We start from the raw sequence: 24,146 nt of genomic DNA on the forward strand, positions 1-24,146 counted from the left end.
AGAGGGCACCAGGAGCAACAACAAGGAATTCCGGTGTGTCCAGGAATCTGTGCCTAAAGGGAAAAAGTGCCTCTCCTCTGAGTCACAAGTGACAACTGCTGACAACCATTTCTATCCCAGGTATCCATAGGCATTTCTGGTCGGACCAGTCCTGTTGCCACAACGCTGGTAGCCCAGACAAGGCAGAAATGGCCCAGCAGGCAGGATGCACCCATCGGAGTGCTCACAGCAAGCACAGGCACTGCTGAGCTTCCAAGAAACTGAGGTTGAAGTAAGTACACGCTCCAAACCCCTCCCTGGCAGACCAGAAGGGGCTAGTATTTGCCTATATCCCATCAACTTCTCCTGGCAAGGGCCACATCTAGCCTCTAGGGGGTAAAGGTTCCAGCACCGACCAGCCTACCCATCACTAGAGACTGGGAGTTTAACACAGGAATATTGTGGCTGTGACCATAGTGGTAGTCACATGAAAGTCCTCACTCTGCTACCTTGGAGTAGCTGCTGTTTGGCATACTGCTGAAAATATTCCTTGTTCTGTGGTGAATACAAAACAATCAGAAGGAGCTGACAGCCCAATGACACATAATATTGGGGTTTTACCTAGTCATAATACTGGAGGAGGGTCATCTCTGTGTTTTACACCCTTGCAGCCTGTTAATCACTTTCCCCAACCCTCCCAGATAACTGCAGGGAACAGTAAAATGATAGGTTTCCTGCTCTTCAAAGGCAGCAGCCCATGCAGGACATGCTTGAGGAGACTGAGGATATGGGATTTCAGATCTCAGAGCTCTATCACGTGTTGGTCGCACCCACCTTACAAGACAGACCCACTTCTTGTGGTCCCTACCCCCCAGTTACTATGGCCAGGGGATGTTGTGCAGTCACAAGCATGACCTTCCAAGCCCTTCTCTGCACCTCCTCTGCAGGGCAGTCCCAACCAAAAGCAGGCAGTTACTGCACTAAGCCTTTCACCAACTGGCAATTAAATGAGATTAGGATAATGGGGCCCAATTATGGCATCTATCTAAAATTACAACACTCCGGCCCACAAATCCTGCAAATAAGCTACTGCAGCCAATCCAGAAGCTGACATCTGCCACCACTTTCATTTGAAGTGGCAAAAGGAAAATCAAATAAAGGCTGAGTGGAGGGTTTACTGTGGAGGCATTTCCTTATTCAACAGGAGTCTAACAAATCACTGCAGGTGAATTTTAGAATGAGTCCAAGAGTATTCATAACCTTTTTATTCTAAATTACCAACGAGAACCTTAACAGAACTGAACTTTAAAATAAGCCTGATTTTGTACATTCTATTCCACATGTATTGTGTTACACTGATAGGAATACAAATGGGAAAAATCTAGTACTTTGAGGAACATACTTTTCAAAATGTGAAAAGCATTTCTTTCTTGACAAATACCAGATGTGGTTTCTTAATTCTTTGTATATTTAGATCCTGTTTTTAACTTTGCATCTGCTTTTAGAAATACACTGCTTAAGCCAAACATTTACACAGACCCAAATATGTATTCTGAGTGACTTAAACTATTCCTGCCTCCACCCTCCCCAACAGAGACCGGTTATGTTAGAACCTCAAACATGTTTTATGTGTTAGAAAACTTAAAAACTCTAATGGAAACTAGATGAGCACTTAGGTGTACTCTTTAAACTTCCCCTGCTTGGTATTACTCATATTGTAAAGAAGTCACAGAGGATTCCCCATTAACATATGACCTGAAGCACCACGGGCTCACTCATGTGACAACGTCAAGGCTTGAAGCTTCAAAGGCGTGATCAGGATGTTTTCAACGAAGGCAGAAGTCTCTGTAAATGACAACGTAGTTTAAAACCCAAACTACGCACTTCCCACACCCTATGTGGACAAACTCAAACGCCAACAAAATAACAAGCAAAAAGTGCATGCCCAGGGAAAAAACTCTTCCAGCTTTGGCCGATGCAGATCATTTTAATTTAACATTACACAGTAAGAAGTCTCAGCCTCCTTGCAGGCTGAAGAAACTCTCAGAACTATATGCTCTCCAGGTTGCAACAGGCCCTCAAATGACTACAGTTGTTATGACATTAGAAAGCCTCCTGCAGAGAAAGCTTTCTGCACCTCCCCATCAAACAACCAAATGTTCTCAGATATGTCCAGTAGAAGTCCCACAGAAACCACGCTCAGCACCATACTCTCCTGAGAACAGCAGCAGGGAGCGTTGCTTTGCAGATGCAAGACATGCTTATGGTGCAGGGTAGAAATTCCTGCAAATCACTCTGTTGTGTGGTTCATGACTTCCACTAACATAGGACTCCAATAGTTCCTGCTGTGCCAAGGCCTGAATTCACACATATCTGCCACTTTTGCAGGGCATTTCCTCTCTCCCCTTTGGCCCAGCATAATTCCAGCCTCTCTTTTACAATTAGCACAAAACACAACTCTGAAAGAGCCTCTTTTCAAACACACACTTGTTTTAAAGCATTAAGCTAAGGGGCAAGATTTTAGGGGTATGTGCAATCCCCCTGTACTGTTCTGTTTCCCACTGTCACTTCTTTGATTAGGAACTTAATCAGACCCTACCTCCTCTACTTAAACTCCTACCCCCTGAAATCCATCACCACTTCACAAGAGTTCTGCCTTTTCCAAATCACTGGAACAACTTCACAGTTAACTACTGTTAACTACTCACTGCAGTCAGAGGAGGGAAGGGCTCTGAACTGGTGATGGGTAAATTTATCGTCCATCTACTCAGTAACAGTCACCAAATGAAGATGAGGGTAACTTACAAAACAAATGCTTGGAGGAAGATCTGGTAACCAAGGACAGTTATCCACAAGTGACATTCCAGTTTGGTTTGGCAGATTCAGCCTGACACTATGGCAACTGGAGTCACTGACTTGTGCAGAAGCCATGCCTGCAAAGCCCCCCAGGTACCAGGTTTAGTTAGCTGCTCCAAGTAGGAAACAAGACAGCCATTCCCCAAAGCATCTTTAAGCTTCTGCTTTGTAGTTAATAGCAAATAACCATCTGTGACTTCAGTATCAGACACTAAAACAGGGGAAGCTCCTTCCCACTTCCACCCTCCCCTCAAGTAGCCCTGGTTTAAGCAGTCTTTGTTTTACCCTGCTCTGAGTTACTGGCTGGGCTCAAACCACGACACACCAGATTCTCTCAGAATTTGCTCTCAAGAAGGCAAGTGTTATATACTACCCCTCCTGCCCATGCAGCAGTGGCCATAGAGCACTACTGCAGCCAGAGATTACAGCAACTGTCACCATCTACAGAATTAACAGTGCCAAAACATGGATAATACTTACAGCCTTTCCATGATACAGTATATGGGAAGGACTCAGGGGCACGTACTCTTGAAGGCAAGCAATTCTTTTGCTCAAAGGTGGTCCTGGAACTGAAACACTACAGTTACTTCTCCTGACAGGTGATCAAATTTATGCATTTTACAACAGCACTGAGAAGAGCAGGGACATAAGGGGATGGTACTTTGTCACTTGGAGGTGGTGGTGCTTAGAAGAATATATTTTTTATATATATATATATATATACACACACACACACACACATGCTGTGAACACTAGGAAGTTTTCCAAGAAGGGCAACAAGTGAAATCAGGTAGAACTGTTGTCACCCTTTATGAAAGGAGAGACAGATCATGGCTGAGCTCAAACAGACCTGCAGAGCTGCCAAGTGCATTACTGTTGCTGCACAGTGGCTTAGACAAATACTAGCAAAGTCAGCCCAAGTCATATCATCAAAGCTGGATTGGGGGCAGGTTGCAATATCTCTCTATAGAAAACATTATTGTAAGGAATCAAACTCATATTCCCTACCTGTTTATGCCAGAGTTGCACATGCCCCAAATAAAAGGAGACTCTGACTGCTCCAGCAATTCTGCAAAAGGGAACAGATGTCATGGCTCAGAACTAAAACTCCAGCAACCACCATCAGATCAGGAATATCTGTCATATTTCTACATGTTCAAGAGGGAGTAAAGGTTGATCTAATGATGAATGTGTCTGCTTCACTGTCATTTAACTGAGGAACATAAAAGTTCTCAAGTTTCCATTATCATCACTGCACATAAGATACCAAACCTTACGTGAGAAGGAGCAGAGGTTTGGAAATATACCTCCATGCCAGTTATGGCAGGTATGTTGAATAGTTCTCTACACCAAGAAAAGCCTGCTGGGTGAAGAGGTGCATGCTTTTAGGAATGAGCATAAGCAAGGTGTCCTAAAAGCGAGACCCAAGTGAACAGCATCTCTAGTTTCACACTGCCACAAGTAGAGCTGAAGGACAGGACCAAGGAGAAGGCAGAGGTGCGGCAGATGGGGAAGTTCCTCACCTGCTTCCCAGTCTTCATCACATGGAGGTGCCTGCCACGTGCTCACAGCATTCATCTGTCCTCTCTTGAAGTCAGAGGACTGATTCACTTCAGGAAGGGAGAAAACTCAGTGACTAGCAGTCAGTCCTGCTTTAGAGGCATTAAATGCTTTGGATCAAGTTGTAAAACATCTCCTGGCTTTAGACTAAGTTTTCCCAAAGCTGCTATGCCACACAAAACTATAGACAATAATTTGACTTCCACTTTTTGGTCATCCTATGCGCTGTCCTTACAAGCAGGAGACTTTTATGTCCCCAGGATGACCAAACTTCTCTAAGCTCGAGCGGTTCTCTTACCTACATCTTGCTCAATGAACCCTCTGTCACTGCACTTCGTTATATGACCGCTGAGGTCAGCTCGAGGAACTAGATGGCGAGCGTTGAAGGGGCACGTGGCCAATTCCTTTGCAACTTTAGGGTAGCTCTAAACAAGGGAAAACCAAAATCATGTGCCATATCTCTCAAGTTCATTTATCTCTTGCTAATCCACAGAAAAAAAACCCACCCTCAAGGATATTTGTGATGTTGCTTTAAAAAGCTATAAAAAAATAAAGACTAAACAAGGAAGGGGGAACTAACATGACTGTTCTTTAAAACAATTCACTGAGAAACTGAGCCACCATTGCGTTGACTGAAATGAAACATACCCTCAGCTAAACTTCCTACAGTTTGCTGCAATGCTGGCAATATGTCTGCACAGTTTAAAGCACAGATGAAACTATTTTAATAACAGTAGGGGAGAGATGCTCTGCTGGTCAGGGAACAGGCTTTCACCCAAGGTAGATGAAGAGGCAGAAGTGCCTTGTACTGATGCTGCTCCAGGCAGTGTCTCCTCACTACCACCGATACATGACTGCAGCACAAGCTGCAGGCACATCCAAGGTGTCTGTCATTACCCAGCCTATACAGCCAGGGTTGCCGTGTCTTCATGTGCCCATCATTTGCTTCAATTAGCTTCAGCAAGCTATTCTTGCCACGCAGCAGAAGCTTTTCAATGCTAATGCAGTTCAAGCTGAAAGGATTCAACCTGCTCTGCTTGGAGTGTCCCCATTTGTGTGGGATGGCTACATTCTGCACAAGCAATGGAAAGCTGAGGCAGTTGGGAACATCTAATTAGATTTTATGCATGGAGCATGCAAAGGAAATTCAACCAACTACCAAGTAAGAAGGCAATCTCCACCCAGACGCTTGCCACTACAAAGAAAACAGTAGCATCTTCAGATGGATGAGATAATAATCCCTGAGCCCTTCTTCTGCTAATTACTTAGACACCAACTGTGTCTGACTGGTGACCACTATCTCACCTTGTCCTCCTAACTAGGTAAGCTTGCCAAAACTGTCTGCTCAGCAGTTATGCAACACAAGGACAAACCCAACGTGGTTCAAAGTTCCCTTGCCAACACCGTTCACCTAACTCACATGCACATTTCTGCCAAAATCTTCAGGGGTCAACAAGGAAAATTTCAGCCCTCTTTAAAGTTGGAATGATGGAGGTACTTGCCACTTAGTTCTGTCCCCTGCTTTCACTAGTTAGTTAACATTTTTTAAGGCTCTAGTTTCACAAAAATGAATTGTTTATAAGTATCGATACCAGGACACGTCCCCAACAACTATACCTTAACTGCAAGACACAGCACTGTTATACTATTTTAAAAATACATTGTCAAGGTTACACTGCTAAACCTAAAGAGGAACAATTGGGTTTTAAAAGTATCAGCAAAACCTCATGCTCAGTCAGATGCCAGCACTTGCAGGTTTAAAGTAAATAAACCATGAGGACAACAAAGGAGAAGAGAGGAAGGAATGCTTCCTATTAAATGATTTGTATTTAAATTCTGGCTAAAAGATGGGGAGGGGAAAAGCCCTCTCCCATATGTGCTAAGGTCAGGAAGTACAGTTTCTGACAGATGCACTTAAATAGTTACTAGCAAGACCAAAAAAAAAAATCCTAACCCTGTTTGCAGCTGCATTTCCAGCACTTCAAGAGTGAATTTCAACATCACAACACTTCCACTCTGATGAGCCAGAAGCAGGTCACATAACTCAGACTGAGTTCTCCCTTCAACTTAAAGAGGAAAAACGTATCTGACCTCCATGTGAGCTGCTGGAAGAGAGTAGAGTTTCCTCCTTGACCCGACCATGAAGAATCTCTACCTCCTTTCAACAAAAGCCACACTGGTCATGGGTAAATTAACACGTGCTTGAAGCTATTACTAATCAAATAATAAAGTTATGAAATAAAGGCTAAACAAGGCTATTTGTCAGAAACTTACAGCAGCCAGCAAGAAAATGCAATAAGAATAAAGAAGATGCACGTCATATTCACAGGCACAGAATTATAGGTCTGGCAGTCCAGCTTACCTTCCTACACTTTACCAGGTGATAGGGAAACCGACAGGCTCTGATTCGATGATGTTTATTATATGGACATTGTATTAATCTCTCTGGATCCAAAACATCTAGTAGAATGGAAGAGGGAAAAAAAAATGGTTAGGAAGAAAAGATTTGGGGTCACTAACACAGCGAAGTGGGGAAAAAAACATACCATCACCTCAGGGCTGTGATCTTAAGGAGTTAAACCGGTTGTTCTCAGTTTGAAATCATTCATTAAGGCAGGCACCTGTTTTGCATAACCAAATTCATTTTGAAGTTTCTGTGACTGGGATGTTAGTCAAAACAGACAGAGAACAGTCTGTCACTGAGCACTGAGCATAACAACCCTCTAAGTTACCATATTAGGCAGGTAACCACACTTACTCAAAGTGAATGAAAACAGCACTACTCTTCCAGCTATCTTAGAGGAAAATCAGTAGAATGACGACATGCCCTCCAGGAGCACCGTCAGCCTGAAACAACTCTTTCTGGATCAACAGCTAGTTTTGCTGGATGAAGAACACCCGGAAATTTTGTTTCATTTCCAAGGAAGCAGTGTGCCTCATGTGGAGCACGGGCTTTGTAAAGGAACTTTTTCAGAAGTCAGGCAATTATTTAGGAGCTGAAATGCTACTAAAGCAGCTAAAATACCTAAGAACACAGACACTGAACAGTGAAGCAGCCTGAGTGCAGGCATACATGATACAGATTTTTATCTATCTTTAGATAGAATGTATTCACAGAAGCCTAGAATGATTTGAGACCTTAAAGTTCATTGAGTTCCAACCCCCTGTCATGCACAGGGGCACCTTCCACTAGACCAGGTTGCTCCAAGCCCTGTCCAACCTGGCCTTGAATACTTATATTAAAATATAAGTATGAATATATCTATGGAAAGAACACATTTCCATGTTCTTAGTGAGGAAGAGGGGCAACCAGAAGGAAACGCAGGTGTCTTGTGCTGCCTGTGGGTCTGCTTGAGGGTCACACACCAGGGAAACAGACCTGCCACTCTGACACTCTTTTTGCAGTGCTTTTAGCACGCTTAGGATTTGCGCACCTGGTGTCTTAAATAGACCCAGGTATGGCCTGCTGCTGTTTAGCCTCTTCCCTGCCATCACATTCCCTTCTCTTACACATGCATTGGTGCTCAGTTGTCTCAACAGCCAGGTCAGGGAGCTGTATCAGCCTACAGGCTGACAACTGGTTAAGATCACAGAATGGTTTGTGTTGGAAGAGACCTTAAAAGTCATCTAGTTCCAACGTTCTCCCATGGACAAGGAAGATGCAGTTTCACCAGTCATAATAAGCAGACTTTCTGTTATGAGCCACAAGATAAAGTTGTGAGCCTGAGCCAGTACAAAGGAAGGGACAGACCCAATCCTTCTTTCCATCTCAGCTGTGCAGTGCTGCTGCAGCCAGCTCTGCTACCTGTGAGCACCTCTCACCTCTATTAGTCACTTTAGATCATTGAGAACAGCTGAAAGCTAAAGTCTTCACTCAGAAGGACTGACAAGCTTTGTACTGATTCCACTGTCCCTGGAAGAGCAATCAGAAGTGGTTTCTGTCTTGAAGCAGCTCAACACAAATCAGACCAAGTGCACTACCAGGAAAGGGAAGGAGATAGAGACAAGAGGAAAAGGAAAGCTCTCACCATATTACGTAAAACAACAGACACAAAAACAAGCACAGGAGCTGGCCTGATCAGGTAAAGAGATACAATTAACATTGTATCTCTGCTGTAAGGAGCAGAGCCTCTCCAGCACCACAGCAACGCCATGCTCGAAGGAGATACCTGTCCCTAACCCTACTGCCTGCACACCCAAATCCACAGCAATCCTAAAAACGTGTCTGGAGTCAGCAGAGACCACAGTACAGGCGGGAGCAACGCTTTAACGAAATTAAGTCACTTTGTCCAGATACTTCCTGAAGTCCACACCTGAAGCACGGAGCACCAATATTATATGGTTACCAGAGTGGTAACCACATATAAGATTGCCCTAGTTAAAATAATCAACAACCCACTTGGCTCCACACAAAGCCCAGCGACAAACCCTGAGCTACTCGCACAGGGCCGGGCCGGGCCGGGCCGGGCTGGGCTGGGGCCTGCACACAGTGAACGGCCGCCACCTTCCCCTTCTTTCCTCTTCCTTCTCCTTCCCTTTCCCCCTGCAAGATCCCATCCCGAGCCTCACCGAAGTCATCCTCCAGCTCCATGGGGAAGCGATGCAGAGAGCGCGGAGCACACGACACCGGCCGGCGCCGCGCCTCAGGCACCGCGGCCTCGCGCCTTGCGCCGCCTTCGCGCCTGCGCGCATGTTTCCTAGCAACGGCGCGGGGCCCCTCCCGCCGTACAGCGGTTGCCATGGCAACGCCGTGGGTTGCGTCTGTGTCCGGCGCCATCTTACCCGGGCCGCGGCGGGCCGGGCCGTGAGGGGACGGGCGGCTCCTCCCGACCCAACCTCGCCACCGGCGCCCCAAATAGGGCCCGAAACCTCGAAACTGCGTCCCAGGGTAGGGGCAATGTGTCCGTGTCGCTGAGGGTGAGCTGGAAGGTGGCCGAGGGCAGGGTGGAGCCGTGCCTCCTGCAAGCCCGCTGAGCGCCATTGCTTTGGAGCAATGGTTTCTGCTCGCAGAGGTCTCGTGCCTCAAAGGCTCTAAGCAAAGAGACAGCTTTAAATGAAGGCCGCGTTTTTATACCCTACTCACAGGCACAGGCGGTGCAGGTGATAAAAACCAGAGGTTTTTCTGTCAATTGAAAGCAGAGATCCCTGCTGCTTCCTCTCCCCACATTGCCGGCTTTAAAAGCTTCTGCCTCACGATTGCCTCATTTTGCAGCCAAAAAATACATGTTCAGTGAATGCAGAAATGGTTTTGTTTTGAAGCAGAAGGTTGGTGATGTAGGGATCTGGATCTGCAAACCACGGTGCACGTCCCTTCAGTTTGGAGTCAGAGCATGGAATGGTTTGGGTTGAAAATGACCTTAAAGCTCATCCAGTTCCAACCCCTGCCACGGGCAGGGACCCCTTCCACTGGAGCAGCTTGCTCCAAGCCCCTGTGTCCAACCTGGCCTTGAACACTGCCAGGGATGGGGCAGCCACAGCTTCTCTGGGCACCCTGTGCCAGCGCCTCAGCACCCTCAGGGTACAGAACTTCTTCCTTGTATCTAACTGAACTTCCCCTGTTTCAGTTTGAACCCATCAGCCCTTGTCCTATCACTACAAGCCCTGATGAAGAGTCCCTTTCCAGCATCCTGGTATCCCCCTTCAGACACTGGAAGCTGCTCTGAGGTCTCCACTACAGGCTGGCAAGTGCATGGTTTGCTGGCAGGAGATCCTGCCCTGCCTGGTTTCATTTCAGGAGGTAACTGAAGACATTACCTATGTTCTCTGGTAGTAACAGCAGGAGAATCATCTTCAGATACAAGTGGTAGTATGTTTATAGAGTCGTAACAGGACACCAGGGGAGCAGTAAAGGCTTGAGTGGAGATATTAGTGACAGACATTCTCAGCCACAGACAGAGGCTTGCCTCTGCATGTCCTTCTATATGCAAAACTATGTAGAACCTTGAATTGTTTCCAGGAGCCTGAGATGGGCTAAATCTGTCAAAGGACTGAGATGTCTCCCTGCATGCATGATCTTGTAGTGGAGTATTTCTCATGTGCACTAATGCAGATCATAACCCAGCTCTGATCATTATGTAAACCCAAGGGTTTATACACAGGAATGACCCTTTTCATCCCCATTTCCAGAGTGTTCCCCAGCCAGGGAGTGATTGACATGTGTCTTAGATGCCCGTCCTGAGCTGTCTGTTGGGCTGCAGGATGTAAAGTGGACATTGCTGATACAAGGGTGGGCAATGGTGACAGGGCATGGGGCACATGACACATGGCTTCTGCAGAGCTCACCCTGAGCAGCAGTGCATCTTGCCTTGCCTTCTGCTTTCTTGTTTCCACATATGATCTTCACCTCGTTTTTCTTGAAGCAAAATCAAGCAGAAGGAAAGCAGCTCCTCACTTGCTGACAGTCTGTCAGCAGTGTTTGAAGTGCTGAATACTGTGTACTGCTCTCCAACCATGGTGGTAAAGACTGTGCCAAATTCAGGGCTACATGTTGTGAATTCAAAAGGCATCATGACCATGGCCATCTTCTTTGGCAAGGAAGCTGAGCCATGTGTGTCTGTTCCCTCTTTAGACTGATTAGCACCTGCCCAACAGCAAGCTCATCTTCCAATGGGATGATCTCCCCAGTGGAGAACACGTTTATATTGTTGTTCTCCAGCAGAACTAATTTTCCTGACTTGCATTTGAGCTTTTGCTAGCAAAGGGCTCGCAGATGTGTGTAGAGAAAGCTGCCAGTGTCTCTGCTGCTGATTAGGGCTCTGGGAGGTTCTTGCATCATGCTCAGGAATGTCCTGAAGCAGTTCAGCAGCCCCCTTCCTCAGCTGCAACCTTCTGTGCAGTCTTTCCTAATAGTGACAGCACTGCTTTAGAGAACTCCTCTTAAAGAACGATTGCCCACAACTGCCTGCCTCTCTCCAGAGACTTTCCTCAGGAAATCCACAGCAGAGATGGCAGTAGGATGCTGACGTGCATTGTGAGCTGAATCACCTCATTCTTACTCCTGCTATTCTCTGGGAGCATTTTCTACCTGAGCCTTTGCTCCCCACCCAGTAAAGCAACATCCACTTCTCAAGTCCCTGTTGGGTTGTTGCCCTCCCAAGGCCTTCCACAGCCCAGGCTCCTCAACCAAGCTTTGGAGTTGCCACACACCCCTTCTGCAGCATTTGCGCCAAGCCCAAGAGGCCATTTTTGGGCAAAGGCTCAACAAAGCTAGGCCAGATGGCCAGGGACTCTGGAGGAGTCATGGATGCTTCTCTCACCTGCAAGTGACAGTGCCTGAAGAGGGCCCACTGCAGAGTGTCCAACCCTCCCTTCCTTTGGGGAGGGTGAAGGCTCTCCATGTGCTCCCCCCACACCAACTAATAACCTTGAAGAAACACTCACACTTCCTACTGTGGGTGTCTGGAGTGTCAACAGAGGGAAGGACCATGCAGTGGCAGGTAACAGTCATTCTGTTAACAACTATAGCACAACCATCCCCAAAAACTCCCTCCCAGAGCCAGCCCTGAGAACATCTATCTCACTGGGCATCTTGGGAGATGGTCTGTAGGGCAAAGGATGACAGAGAGGCCTGGGTTGGGATGCAGCAGATCTTTAATGAGGCAAAAATGGGAAACAAGGACACTGTGAGTGGAGATCCTGGTGCAGGGAGCATCAGGGGCAGAGAGGAGTCTGCCCCCCATGGCTGTGGGGAGAAAGAGTGGCAGAGGGAAAAAGCAGCATGGGCCATGCTGTGTGAGAGCACAAGGCTGGCCCCGTCCTTGTGCAAGTGGTGCTGGGGTTGCTCAGCTGCTCTGGAAGCAACAACCCAAGGCCCTGTCCCCAGTGAGGTCCCATCTTCTGGGTCCCTGGGCCCTTCCCCAGGGCCATTGCCAGCAGCTTTAGCAGGGGAGGCACCTCCTGCCGCAGTAGCGGCCACCCAAGCCGGAGAGGCCCAAGCCGGAGAGGCCAAAGCCCCCGGAGTTGATGGGCACTCCCTCGGAGCTGAGGATGCTGCCAACGGCAGCGGAGGTGGAGGAGCCCACAACGGTGTTCTGTGGGAAGGAGGTGAGGATGGGGCCAGGCAGGGTCACCACCACGGGGGAGGGCTGGATGGCAACAATGGAGTCCTGGCACTGCCTGACACAGGGCTCATTGCAGCTGTTGGCCAGCGGGGTCGGGCCGCAGGGCTGGCAGGGCACGCACGGGCTGTAGCAGGACATGTCTGGATGCAAGAGCTCCACCTGGGAAATAGAGCAGGGGGAAACAGAGCAGGGACATGGGTCAGGAGCAGTCTCTCACACCACCACGAGGAATTCAAGGCAAGTCGATTTTGAGGGAAGAGCTGGAGGTTTTGTAGGTACACCCATGGACTTCAACTTCCCCTCAGCCCAAAAGTGCCCCATCAAGAGTGGCCAAGCCCAGAGGGGTCCCACCTAGCCCATAGCTCAGAATGCACATCAGCCAAGACCCAGACTTCTCTGTGCTAGACCTTCTTCCTCTGTCTTTCTTCTATGGCAATGACCTCCAAGTCCTGCTGTGGCATGATGGAGCAGGCATTTGCTGATGTGTATGTTGGTCTGAGGCCTCAGCCTGTGGAAGGAGGAGAAGCAGAAAGGGCTGTAGACTCACCTGGGTCCCAAGGAGAGGAGAGCAAGAGAAGTGGATGAGAGAACAAGGCTTTGGGGTTACTTTTATACTGCTCTTGCACCGCCCTGGCCCTGAGGCTGCCTCTGCGCAGGCAGTAATTTTCCAACAGACTCATCTTTAATGGAAAGTATTCTTCCTAATCACACAGCTTGTAATTTGGTTTCCTTCTTTGACTCCTCTTTATTTCCTCATTTCTGGCATGCCCTTTGTGCCAGAGACGCTCCTACCAAATGCTGGAATGAGAGGGTCAAGCACTTCCAGGGCAGGAATGCAGCAGTGCTGGGGACAGCACTCAAGTGCTGAAGATGTCCCATGCAGCCAGGGGACCCCAGCTTGGGGTTCCTTGGTGGGCTCTCTTGTAACTCTTTTTTCAGGAAGGGTGACAGGTACTCCAAGTGTTGCAGTCCCCAGTTGTCTACACATAGGTTCCCGTGCAGAAGGACTTGCTCTGTCGTTCTCTATCCCTCTACCCCAGCTCACTCTGACAGTCAGTTCAGACTGACAGCTCACTCCTCAGGCTGGTGGGCCATGCTTCTGGTTTCAGCCCTCTTTCTCCTTATGTTGCTTAGTTTGAGGAGAAATTTTTCCCCTTTCTTGGCCTTCTCTCCTCTAGGTGTGCAAGCCAGCCTGCGCATCTAGGTGGCTGTAGCACCCAGAAGTCACAGAATTCCCACTTCCGTAACTCGGGTACTGGCTAAAATGTCTTGGAAATAGAATCAGCAGAGTGAGAACCTGCCTCTTTGATCCTCTCCGCATCCCAGAGCCAGTGCTTCTTAGCTGTGTCAAGGTGTGTGCAGAAATGTCGCTAGTGGTATTGAGGGGCCATGGAGGATGGGATAGGATAAGAGAGGATGCAGTTGCAGGCAGAGAATTTGTCTCTGCTTTTGCACACTCCATTGCTATTAGGAAGAACCACTGTACAGTGATTAGAGAGGTCGAAAAGCCTGGCTGCAAGAGAGGAAGCAAGGTAAGAGAGGAACAGCCCAAAGTGAAATGCAAAGTTTCTTGCAAAAGCAGTTTTCAATAGAGAGAACATTTCCCCTCTTCTGCAGTGCCTTTTCTTTCACTGACAACAGTCTCTGAGGGAGTTCTCATCCTGACACTCCTCATAGGGGTAGCAGCAGTGTTTGGAGAGTGTGGTGATGAATCAGACAATCCTTCCCTTCCAGGCAGTTCCTGGCAGAATAGGACTTCAGTGTGGGACACAGAAGCTCTGTGTGATTGAAGACCAAATGAGTTGTCAGCTGTTTGCCTCTCCCTTTGCAGCCTGGACCAACTGTCCTTCCTCTAAAGCATAGGGACACCAGGTCATCTGTCCTTATGTTTGGTAGTGACTCAATGTCTCTGCCCAACGCAGTGTCAGGTCAATTAGCTGCAGCGGTGGCCATGGCTTTGACTTGAACATGAGGAGCCTGTGTCCCTTCTCAAACACTGTTAATACTGCAAAAGAAACAGGTTCACTCAGGAGTGGCTTTCATGAAGTGTGGAGGATTTTCTGGCTTTTTTCCCTGTACAGAAAGCTAACCCTGTTGCTTTGAACTCCTTAACACTGAGAGGAGAAGATGTATCCTGACCTGGAGAAGCAGGGAGTGGTGACTGACAGTCATGCTAAGACACTTTGAATGTTGGTACACTTATTTAAATTGTGTTTCCAAGTTGGTGTGAAACTGTCCTTGTGAGGCTCTGAGATCTGCAGTAGCAGAGTGAGGGTATGAAAAGGAATGCTCAGGAGACAGGGTTTCAGTACTAGCACCCAGGCCAGATCTCCACCAGGTCCATGCCATTGCTCTTCAGCTGCCACTTGCCTCCTTTTGGCCTGTGGAACCTATTGCTCTGTGGTGTGCATGTACAGAAGAACAAAGAGTGCCCCCGGCATGACCAGGACATCTCCTCATGAAGAAGACACATACACAGGGAGACACAGGCATGTGCTCATGCACACCTCTGTGCTTGTGCACACTTAAAAATGCATATATACACAGGTTTTAGGGAAAGCCAATTCTTTTGATACAAAAATGAATACAGAAAAATGAGAAGACATACAAGCGTGCATACGTATAAGTGAAGTTACACAGATGTTGTTTGTACATAGACTGCACAGAGAAATAACCCTAATATGCTGAAGGCATTGATTGGGGACACCAAGAAATTGGACAGAGAGTGGAAACGGCAAAACAGATGGCAGATTTGTCATCAAAGCAAGATCATCAGGAGGAGGAGGTTCAAAACGAGCAGTGGAGCCCACTCACCAGTGATCATTGAGAAATGCCAGACCCCTTATTTTGAACAGGGTGATGAACAACTCCACTGTGTCTATATCCAGAAAATGGGTCAGGTCTTCAGCCCATAATGATGCATTCCTGACCTGAAAATCTTTGGGTTTCTCATCTCAGAACTTGAAAGAACTCTCAAAGGCAAATGGCCATGGAATAAATCACAGTATGAAAGAACTGAACTCTGGACAGCAAAAGGTCCTGGGCTTGGATGATCCTTGACTTGAATGTCTTCAATTAGAGACTGCTGGAAAATTACTGCCTGTATAGAGCATGACTACATGCCTGGGGCAAAGCTGGAGCCCTATAAAAGCCAGTGCAAATACCCAGTTGGACATCCACTTCTCTCACCTCTCTATCCAAAGGATCAGGTGAGTCTGAAGCTCTTTATCTTCCTTTCTTTCCTCCTATGAACACCATTAATGCTCCAAACCAGCATCATGCCTGGGATCCCTCACAGTGGTGTGAGAGACTGCTTCTAACCCGTGTCATTGCCCTGTCTCCAGGTGAAGCTCTCGCATCCAGACATGTCCTGCTACAGCTCGTGTGTGCCCTGCCAGCCCTGCGGCCCGACCCCGCTGGCCAACAGCTGCAATGAGCCCTGTGTCAGGCAGTGCCAGGACTCCATTGTTGCCATCCAGCCCTCCCCTGTGGTGGTGACCCTGCCCGGCCCCATCCTCACCTCCTTCCCGCAGAACACCGTCGTGGGCTCCTCCACCTCTGCTGCCGTTGGCAGCATCCTCAGCTCCGAGGGAGTGCCCATCAACTCCGGGGGCTTTGGCCTCTCCAGCTTGGGCCTCTCCGGCTTGGGTGGCCGCTACTGCGGCAGGAGGTGCCTCCCCTGCTAAAGCTGCTGGCAATGGCCCTGGGGAAGGGCCCAGGGACCCAGAAGATGGCACCGCACTGGGGATGCCGACTCCTCTCTGCCTTCGGTGCTCCCTGCACCAGGAGATCCACTCACAGTGTCCTTGTTTCCCTGTTTTGACTCATTAAAGTTCTGCTGCATCCCAGCCTGTGACTTTGTGTCATCCTTTTTTATGCAGATGCCAAGATCCCAAGAAACGCATTTCCTGTGCAATTTTGACCTTGCTTGATTTCATGGCAAATACACCTTGCAGAAGAATCAGAATTATTCTTTGGCCTTTCTCGATCACTTCTTTTGTTTTGCCCCACGTGATGGGGTAACCAAACTGCAACTACACTGAGAGGAGGGAGAGGCATTGTCTTCAGAATTTCAGACAGGAAGATGCTCTCTTCACCACAGGTGTACCCAAATCCAGGCAGTACATTGCTGCCAAGCTGTTAGAATACAGCACTGTTTCATTCTGCTGCAAGCTCAGGCGTGTTGCATCCCAACCGGAAGGAAGTGAAGCAGGAGGGCCAGGAGTCCTCCTTGGATGGATAAGGAGCTCCTGAGGAAAATTCAATTGAAAAAAGAGGCTTATAATAAGTGGAAGCAAGGACAGGTGGCATGGGAATAGTACAGGGATGTTGTCCGAGAAGCTAGGGACCAGGTTAGGAAAGCTAAGGCTCAGTTAGAATTAAACTTAGCTAGAGGTATTATAGATAACAGGAAGGGATTCTACAGGTACATAACAAATAAAAACCAGACTAGGGAGAATGTAGGCCCCCTCAGGAAGCTCTCAGGAGAACTGGCTACACGGGATTTGGAGAAGGCTGAGGTTCTGAATGACTTCTTTGCCTCGGTCTTCACTGGCAAAGGCTCTGACCAAACCACCCAAGTCTTGGAAGGCAGATGCAGGGACTGTGAGAATGAAGACCCTGTGCCCACTGTAGGAGAGGAGCTGGTTCGAGACCATCTTAAAAATCTGAACGTGCACAAGTCCATGGGTCCTGATGAGATCCATCCGCGGGTCCTGAAGGAGCTGGCAAATGAAGTTGCGAAGCCGCTGGCCATCATATTTGAGAAATCATGGCAGTCAGGTGAAGTTCCCGATGACTGGAAAAAGGGAAATATAACCCCATTTTCAAGAAAGGGAAAATGTATGACCCAGGGAATTACAGACCAGTCAGTCTCACCTCTGTGCCTGGCAACATCTTGGAGCAGATTCTCCTGGCAGGCATGCTAAGGCACATGAAAGTCAACAAGGTGCTTGGTGACAGCCAGCATGGCTTCACTGAGGGGAAATCCTGCCTGACCAATTTGTTGGCCTTCTATGATGGGGCTACAGAACTGATGGACAGGGGTAGAGCAGTTGATGTCATCTACCTGGACTTGTGCAAAGCGTTCGACACTGTCGCACACAACATCCTTGTCTCTAATTTGGAGTGACATCAATTTGATGGATGGACCACTAGGTGGATAAAGAACTGGCTGGATGGCCACATACAAAGAGTTGTGGTCAATGGCTCAGTGTCCGGCTGGAGATCAGTAACGAGTGGTGTCCCTCAGGGATCGGTGTTCGGACCGGTCTTGTTTAACATCATTGTAGCTGACATGGACAGTGGGATTGAGTGCGCCCTCAGCAAGTTTGCCGATGACACCAAGCTGTGTGGTTCGGTTGATACCCTGGAGGGAAGGAATGCCATCCAGAGGGACCTCAACACACTTGTGAGGTGGGCTGATGCCAACCTCATGGAGTTTAACCATGCCAAGTGCAAGGTCCTACACCTGGGTGGGAGCAATCCCAGGCACAGCTACAGGTTGGGCAGAGAAGAGATTCAGAGCAGCCCTGCAGAGAAGAACTTGGGGGTGTTGGTTCATGATAAAATGAACATGAGCCAGCAGTGTGCGCTTGCAGCCCAGAAAGCCAACCATATCCTGGGCTGCATCAAAAGCAGCGTGACCAGCAGGTCAAAGGAGGTGATGCTGCCCCTTTACTCTGCTCTTGTGAGACCTCACCTGGAGCATTGTGTGCAGTTCTGGTGTCCTCAACATAAAAAGGGCATGGAACTGTTGGAACAAGTCCAGAGGAGGCCACGAGGATGATCAGGGGCTGGAGCACCTCCTGTATGAAGACAGGCTGAGGAAGTTGGGGCTGTTCAGCCTGGAGAAGAGAAGCTGCGTGGAGACCTCATAGCAGCCTTCCATTATCTGACGGGGGCCTATAGGGATGCTGGAGAGGGACTCTTCATTAGAGACTGTAGTGACAGGACAAAGGGTAATGGGTTAAAACTTAAACAGGGGAAGTTTAGATTGGATATAAGGAAGAAATTCTTTCCTGTTAGGGTGGTGAGGCACTGGAATTGGTTGCCCAGGGAGGTTGTGAATGCTGCATCCCTGGCAGTGTTCAAGGCCAGGGTGGACAAGGCCTTGGGTGATATGATTTAGCATAAGGTGTCCCTGCCCATGGCAGAGGGGTTGGAACTAGATGATCTTAAGGTCCTTTCCAACCCTAAGGATTCTATAATTCTATGATTCTGGACAAGACCTACTTGTCATCAGGTGACTTCCATCACAACTAATCCTCTCAGGTACTTTATACCTCTCTAAGCCTTGGTTCACCTTCCTTGCTCAACCACAAGATCTTGAACAGATATCTTGCCCTCATACTTGACAGCACACACCTCCAGGCACTGCAATTCACAGCTTCTTTTCCAAGTCCACTGTCAATTCCTGGGTGATCAGCTGTTGAGGGATCCCAGCCCTTTGGTTTCCTTACCTACCAGTTCCTGACTGTGGACCCCACTCCCCAGACATCAGAGTTGCCATGCAGTAACCTGCTCACCAGGCTGGTGGCTGTAATGTTTCCACATCCTGAAGTCCTCTTGAGGTCAGGGACTGCGTGCTTGGATGGGTCTTGGAGCAAGCTGGTCTAGTGGAAGGTGTCCCTGCCCATGGCAGGGAGTTGAAACTGGATGAGCTTCTTCCCCAAGCCTTTCTATGATTCAACTCTGTACTTTCTGTCACATTAGTTATTGTCTCACTTCATCCTGCCACTCCTTTGCAAAGGGCTGCCTTTCTCATCACACACTTCTCTCCTCACTTCTTTACTAATCAATGAGAAGGACCCATTCACTTCATTGTCCACTATTTCTTTTTCATTACCAGAACAATCACTGCAGATAGTGTTTGGGTTCCTGTCCCAGCCATGGTGTCCTCACCTGTGGTTTGGGTCTCTGCCTCATCTACCATGATCTTAGATGTAGTTGGGGTCCCTGCTGAATCTTGACATCTCCAGGTCATTTAGGTCCCTGTTTTAATCATGGCCCTCTGATGTTGTGGCTCATTAAACAGAGGCCAAGTACAAGCAAGGCCAATACAGTGCTAAAAGCAGCTGATTTTCAAACAGCAGCCACCCAGGGACTGGTCACCTCAAGGCACATTTCTCTGTCACCACACCCAGAAGTTGTCACCTCTTAAACCAGCATGACAGCAGTTTCCACAAACCTACATTAAGCCAACAGTTCATTAGTATTTGTGAAAACCTCACAGAAGAGTGAACAAGGACCTTGGGAACCTGCACAACAGAATGAGCCACATCAGTTTTGGATGGGGAGCTGTATTCCCTCATATTCTCCACTAGACAGCTCAATAGCACAGTTGGAGCATCAGTACCAGGGCAATTACTGATTGCTTCAGAAGGCAAAAACCTTAATAAGGAAGTGAAGCCCAAGCGGGAGATACAGAGGAGGAGGAAGCAGGGACAGGCCACTTTGGATGTTGTCAGAGTACCCAGAAATGCGATGGGGAAAGCCAAGGCCCATTTGGTATTCTATCTAGCAGGGGATATTAAGAACAACAGGAAGGGCTTCTTCAAACAGATCAATAATAAGAGGAAAATGTGGGAACACTCCAGACTGGAGCGGGGACCCTGATGACAGAAGACACAAAAAAGAGAGATACTGAATTCTGCCTTTTCTTCAGTCTTCAACGTCAAAGCGAACCCGCAGGAATCCCTGAGCCAGAAGACCAGAGAGAAGGTCTGGACAAAGGAAGTCTTTCCCTTGGTTTAGGAGGCTTGGTTAGAGAGAAGGAGATTGGACCAGATGACCTTTGGTGGTTCTTTCCTGCCTCAACCATTCTGTGAATGACCCAATGCCCAAACCTCCTCCTTCCTCTTACCATTTATTGCTCACCATGATGTCATATGGTATGGAAAATCCCTTTGATCAGTCTGGCACATCAGTCCTTCCTTTGTCCCCTCCCAACCTCTTGCCCACCCCAGCCTACAATGATTTTGGAGACGCAGTCAGAGAGACAGCATTGGTGCTGTGCAAGCTCTGCCCAGCAAAACCCAAAACATTTATGTGTTACCAGCACCATTCCAGGTACAGCTACAAAGAACCAGTGGGAGGGCTAATAGGGGGCCAACTCCATCCAGGTAAATCCTGCACAATGCTATTACAAATCACTACAGAATTATCCCCTCCCAAAACCATCCCTGAGCATCAGTTCCCTCCCTGAGCATTTTGGGAGAGCATCTGTATGAAAAAGGATGAGAGAGAGACATGGGTTGGGATGCAGCAGAACTTTAATGAGTCAAAACAGGGAAACAAGGACACAGTGAGTGGAGATCTTGGTGCAGGGAGCACCAAAGGCAGAAAGGGGTCGGCATCCCCAGTGCGGTGCCAACTTCTGTGTCCCTGGGCCCTTCCCCAGGGCCATCACCAGCAGTTTTAGCAGGGGGGGCACCTTCTGCCGCAGTAGCGGCCACTCAAGCCGGAGAGGCCCAAGCCGGAGATGCCAAAGCCCCCGGAGTTGATGGGCACTCCCTCGGAGCTGAGGATGCTGCCAACGGCAGCGGAGGTGGAGGAGCCCACGGCGGTGTTCTGAGGGAAGGAGCTGAGGATGGGGCCAGGCAGGGTCACCACCACGGGGGAGGGCTGGATGGCGACGATGGAGTCCTGGCACTGCCTGACACAGGGCTCATTGCAGCTGTTGGCCAGCGGGGTTGGGCCGCAGGGCTGGCAGGGCACGCACGGGCTGTAGCAGGACATGTCTGGATGGCAGAGCTTCACCTGTAGACAGGGCAGGGGTAAGCAGAGCAGGGACATGGGTTAGGAGCAGACTCTCACCCCAAGACAAGCCAAGGTTGAAACAAGAGCTGGAGATGTTGTAGGGAGATCCATGGATTTCAGATTCCCCTCAGACAAAAAATGCTCCATCAAGAACAGTGAAGTACAGGGAGCTCCCAGTGTAGCCATCGCTCACTTCAGCCAGCCCCAGCCCATCTGCATGATACACCTTCTGCTCCCTTCCCTCTCTCATTATTAGCGGCCCCTTGACCCAGCATAGAACAAAAGGCAAGCGTATGCTGAGAGAAGCTGAAGAGGAAAAGGAGGCAGAAGAAAAGGTTTCAGACTCACCTTGTTTTCAAGGAGATGAAGGCAAGAGCAGTGGATGAGAGAGTGAGGAGAAGTTCCTGCTTTTATACTGCTCCTGCACCGCCCCAGGCCCACAGTCACTGCACACAGGCACTAATTTTCCAGCAGACTCACCTCCAAAGCAAAACATACACCTAATGGCACAGGTTGGGGTTTGGTTTCCATCAACGCAGCCATTTCAATTCCTCATTTCTGAAATGACCATTATGTCACAGAAGATCCTTTCAAGTATCAAGATGAGAGGCCCAAATATTTCCTGTCAGGAGCACATCAATAGTAGCAGAAGATATACTCCAAGTGGTGGAGGTGTGTGTGGAGGTAAGAAGCATGCGTCTGGAGAGATCTGATGAGGCTGTTTTCAACCCTCTGGAGAGGAACGTGCTGTGCCGCCAATGCAGTCTTCTCCTGCCTGTGTCCATTTGTTTGGCCTCTTTCCCCTCTTGTGACAATATCAGGGGTCTGTCGTGGTTTAAACCCAGTCAGTCAACTTGTTCACTCACTCCCCCCCCCCCCCCCCCCCTCCCCCTACTCCCAGAGGGATGGAGAGGAGAATCAAACGAATTCAAGTTCCACAGGTTGAGATAACATGTTAGTATCTAAGGTATAACACAAATCACTACTGCTGCCACCAATAATAATCATGATAAAGGAAGTAACAAGGGAAGAGAATACAACACCTCACCACCAGCCGACTGATAACTCGCCCCCCCCCCCCCGACCAAGCTCTGACCAATACCTCCTCCAACCCTGCTGTCTTAGCCCTTTTGGGTAACTCCATGTTACATCCTGGGCATGATGTGCTGTTATATGGAATACCAATTTGACTAGCTTGGGTCAGGTGTCCTGTCTCTTCTTCCTCCCGGCTTCCCCTCCTTCCTGGCAGAGCATGAGGCTCACAAAGTCCTTGGCCAAACCAAAACATCATTGTTATCAGCTCTGTTCCCAAGTTGAAAGTCAAAACACAGCGCTGCACCAACTGCAAAGAAGGAGAAAAATGACTGCTACTGCTGAACCCAGGACAGGGTCCCAACCAAGGGCATCTGCAGGCATGTCAGTAGCACCGGCATGGCAGAGCAACACATCAGAAATGAGGAAATCAGATGGAAAACAGCCCCCATCCTGTGCCATTAGGTGAGTGTTTTGCTTTGGAGGTGAGTCTGCTGGAAAATTACTGCCCGTGTGCAGTGACTGTGGGCCAGGGGCGGTGCAGGAGCAGTATAAAAGGGGGAACTTCTCCTCACTCTCTCATCCACTGCTCTCGCCACCATCTCCTTGAGAACAAGGTGAGTATGAAACTCTTTCTCATTCTTATTGTCTTCCTGTTTCTCCTCATAATCCTTTGAGATTTCTCAGCATAAACCTGCTCCTTCATCCTACACTGGAGTTGAAGCAGCTTGTCACAGGACAGGAAAAATGGTAGTAGTTTTGGCATGGAGTTAGGCTGGGTCTTGGCTGAGCAATGGTCTGGGTGGTGACCTTCTGGCTTTGGTTGCTCTTGGCAGGGCTCTTTTGCACTGAAGGGAAGTGGAAGGCAGTGGGACTCCTTACGCAGCCACAAGCTCATGACTCCATCTTATTGCTTGGCTGCTTTGTGGTGGGCTTCAGGCTGCTCCTAACCCATGTCCCTGCTCTGCTTGCCCCTGCCCTGTCGACAGGTGAAGCTCTCGCATCCAGACATGTCCTGCTACAGCCCGTGCGTGCCCTGCCAGCCCTGCGGCCCGACCCCGCTGGCCAACAGCTGCAATGAGCCCTGTGTCAGGCAGTGCCAGGACTCCAATGTCGTCATCCAGCCCTCCCCCGTGGTGGTGACCCTGCCTGGCCCCATCCTCAGCTCCTTCCCACAGAACACCGCCGTGGGCTCCTCCATCTCCGCTGCCGTTGGCAGCATCCTCAGCTCCGAGGGAGTGCCCATCAACTCCGGGGGCTTTGGCCTCTCCGGCTTGGGCCTCTCTGGCTTGGGCGGCCGCTACTGCGGCAGGAGGTCCTTCCCCTGCTAAAGCTGCTGGTGATGGCCCTGGGGAAGGGCCCAGGGACCCAGAAGATGGCACCGCACTGGGGATGCCGACTCCTCTCTGCCTTCGGTGCTCCCTGCACCAGGAGCTCCACTCACAGTGTCCTTGTTTCCCTGTTTTGACTCATTAAAGTTCTGCTGCATCCCAGCCTGTGACTTTGTGTCATCCTTTTTTATGCAGATGCCAAGATCCCAAGAAACGCATTTCCTGTGCAATTTTGACCTTGCTTGATTTCATGGCAAATACACCTTGCAGAAGAATCAGAATTCTTTGGCCTTTCTCAATCACTTCCTTTGTTTTGGTGATGGGGTAACCAAACTGCAACTACACTGAGAGGAGGGAGAGGCATTGTCTTCAGAATTTCAGACAGGAAGATGCTCTCTTAACCACAGGTTTATCCAAATCCAGGCAGTACATTGCTGCCAAGCTGTTAGAATACAGCAGTAATTCATTCTGGACCACCTTTTCAGATGGCGCTTGTACACAGGGCATTCTCCGGTCCTTAGGAGACCTCCTTGTCATCAGATGACTGCCGCAGAAAAAATAACTCAGT

At 48.9% G+C, this 24,146-nt stretch overlaps 3 protein-coding genes and 2 pseudogenes across 4 annotated transcripts; 2 read left to right on the top strand and 3 right to left on the bottom strand.

The window, feature by feature from the left end:
* Positions 1-1,428: 1,428 nt before the first annotated feature.
* Positions 1,429-9,019, bottom strand: GTSF1 (gametocyte specific factor 1). 2 transcript variants are annotated; one of them, XM_057416650.1, is made up of 7 exons: positions 8,965-9,019; positions 6,758-6,855; positions 4,694-4,820; positions 4,359-4,445; positions 3,844-3,904; positions 3,316-3,398; positions 1,429-1,824 (listed from the first exon to the last, which is right to left on the bottom strand). In XM_057416650.1, coding segments are annotated over exons 1-7 (480 nt in total). In that variant the 5' UTR covers positions 8,987-9,019; the 3' UTR covers positions 1,429-1,822. The 2 variants fall into 2 exon arrangements, with proteins under 2 accessions (XP_057272633.1, XP_057272632.1); XM_057416649.1 differs by having other exon boundaries at positions 3,316-3,404.
* A 3,153-nt stretch (positions 9,020-12,172) lies between these two features.
* On the bottom strand, positions 12,173-12,610 carry LOC130603146 (feather beta keratin-like). Its single transcript, XM_057416657.1, has one exon. It carries the CDS (start codon positions 12,591-12,593, stop codon positions 12,273-12,275), a length of 321 nt encoding a protein of 106 aa, XP_057272640.1. The 5' UTR covers positions 12,594-12,610; the 3' UTR covers positions 12,173-12,272.
* Positions 12,611-15,887: 3,277 nt separating this feature from the next.
* LOC130603148 (feather keratin 3-like) lies at positions 15,888-16,264 on the top strand (annotated as a pseudogene).
* Positions 16,265-20,710: 4,446 nt separating this feature from the next.
* On the bottom strand, positions 20,711-21,902 carry LOC130603138 (feather keratin Cos1-2-like; annotated as a pseudogene).
* A 1,287-nt stretch (positions 21,903-23,189) lies between these two features.
* LOC130603144 (feather beta keratin-like) lies at positions 23,190-23,715 on the top strand. The gene has a single exon (XM_057416655.1). It carries the CDS (start codon positions 23,201-23,203, stop codon positions 23,576-23,578), a length of 378 nt encoding a protein of 125 aa, XP_057272638.1. The 5' UTR covers positions 23,190-23,200; the 3' UTR covers positions 23,579-23,715.
* The last annotated feature ends 431 nt before the right edge of the window (positions 23,716-24,146 follow it).

Source organism: Pezoporus wallicus, unplaced genomic scaffold (genome assembly GCF_028554395.1).
Source record: "Pezoporus wallicus isolate ANWC-B61680 ecotype Strahan unplaced genomic scaffold, APGP_CSIRO_Pwel_v1 scaffold_7850, whole genome shotgun sequence".
In the NCBI taxonomy this organism is placed as follows: Eukaryota; Metazoa; Chordata; class Aves; order Psittaciformes; family Psittacidae; genus Pezoporus; species Pezoporus wallicus.

Bases quoted from the DNA above. Each gene is read 5' to 3' on its own strand.
- GTSF1 (XM_057416649.1), bottom strand. From the start codon at position 8,986: ATGGAGCTGGAGGATGACTTCG. The intron at 6,856-8,964 runs GTGAGGCTCGGG...CCATTCTACTAG, and splicing joins GGAGCTGGAGGATGACTTCG to ATGTTTTGGATCCAGAGAGA. The intron at 4,821-6,757 runs GTAAGCTGGACT...TCCCTTGTTTAG, and splicing joins ACCTGGTAAAGTGTAGGAAG to AGCTACCCTAAAGTTGCAAA.
- LOC130603146 (XM_057416657.1), bottom strand. From the start codon at position 12,593: ATGTCCTGCTACAGCCCGTGCGTGCCCTGCCAGCCCTGCGGCCCGACC.
- LOC130603144 (XM_057416655.1), top strand. From the start codon at position 23,201: ATGTCCCTGCTCTGCTTGCCCCTGCCCTGTCGACAGGTGAAGCTCTCG.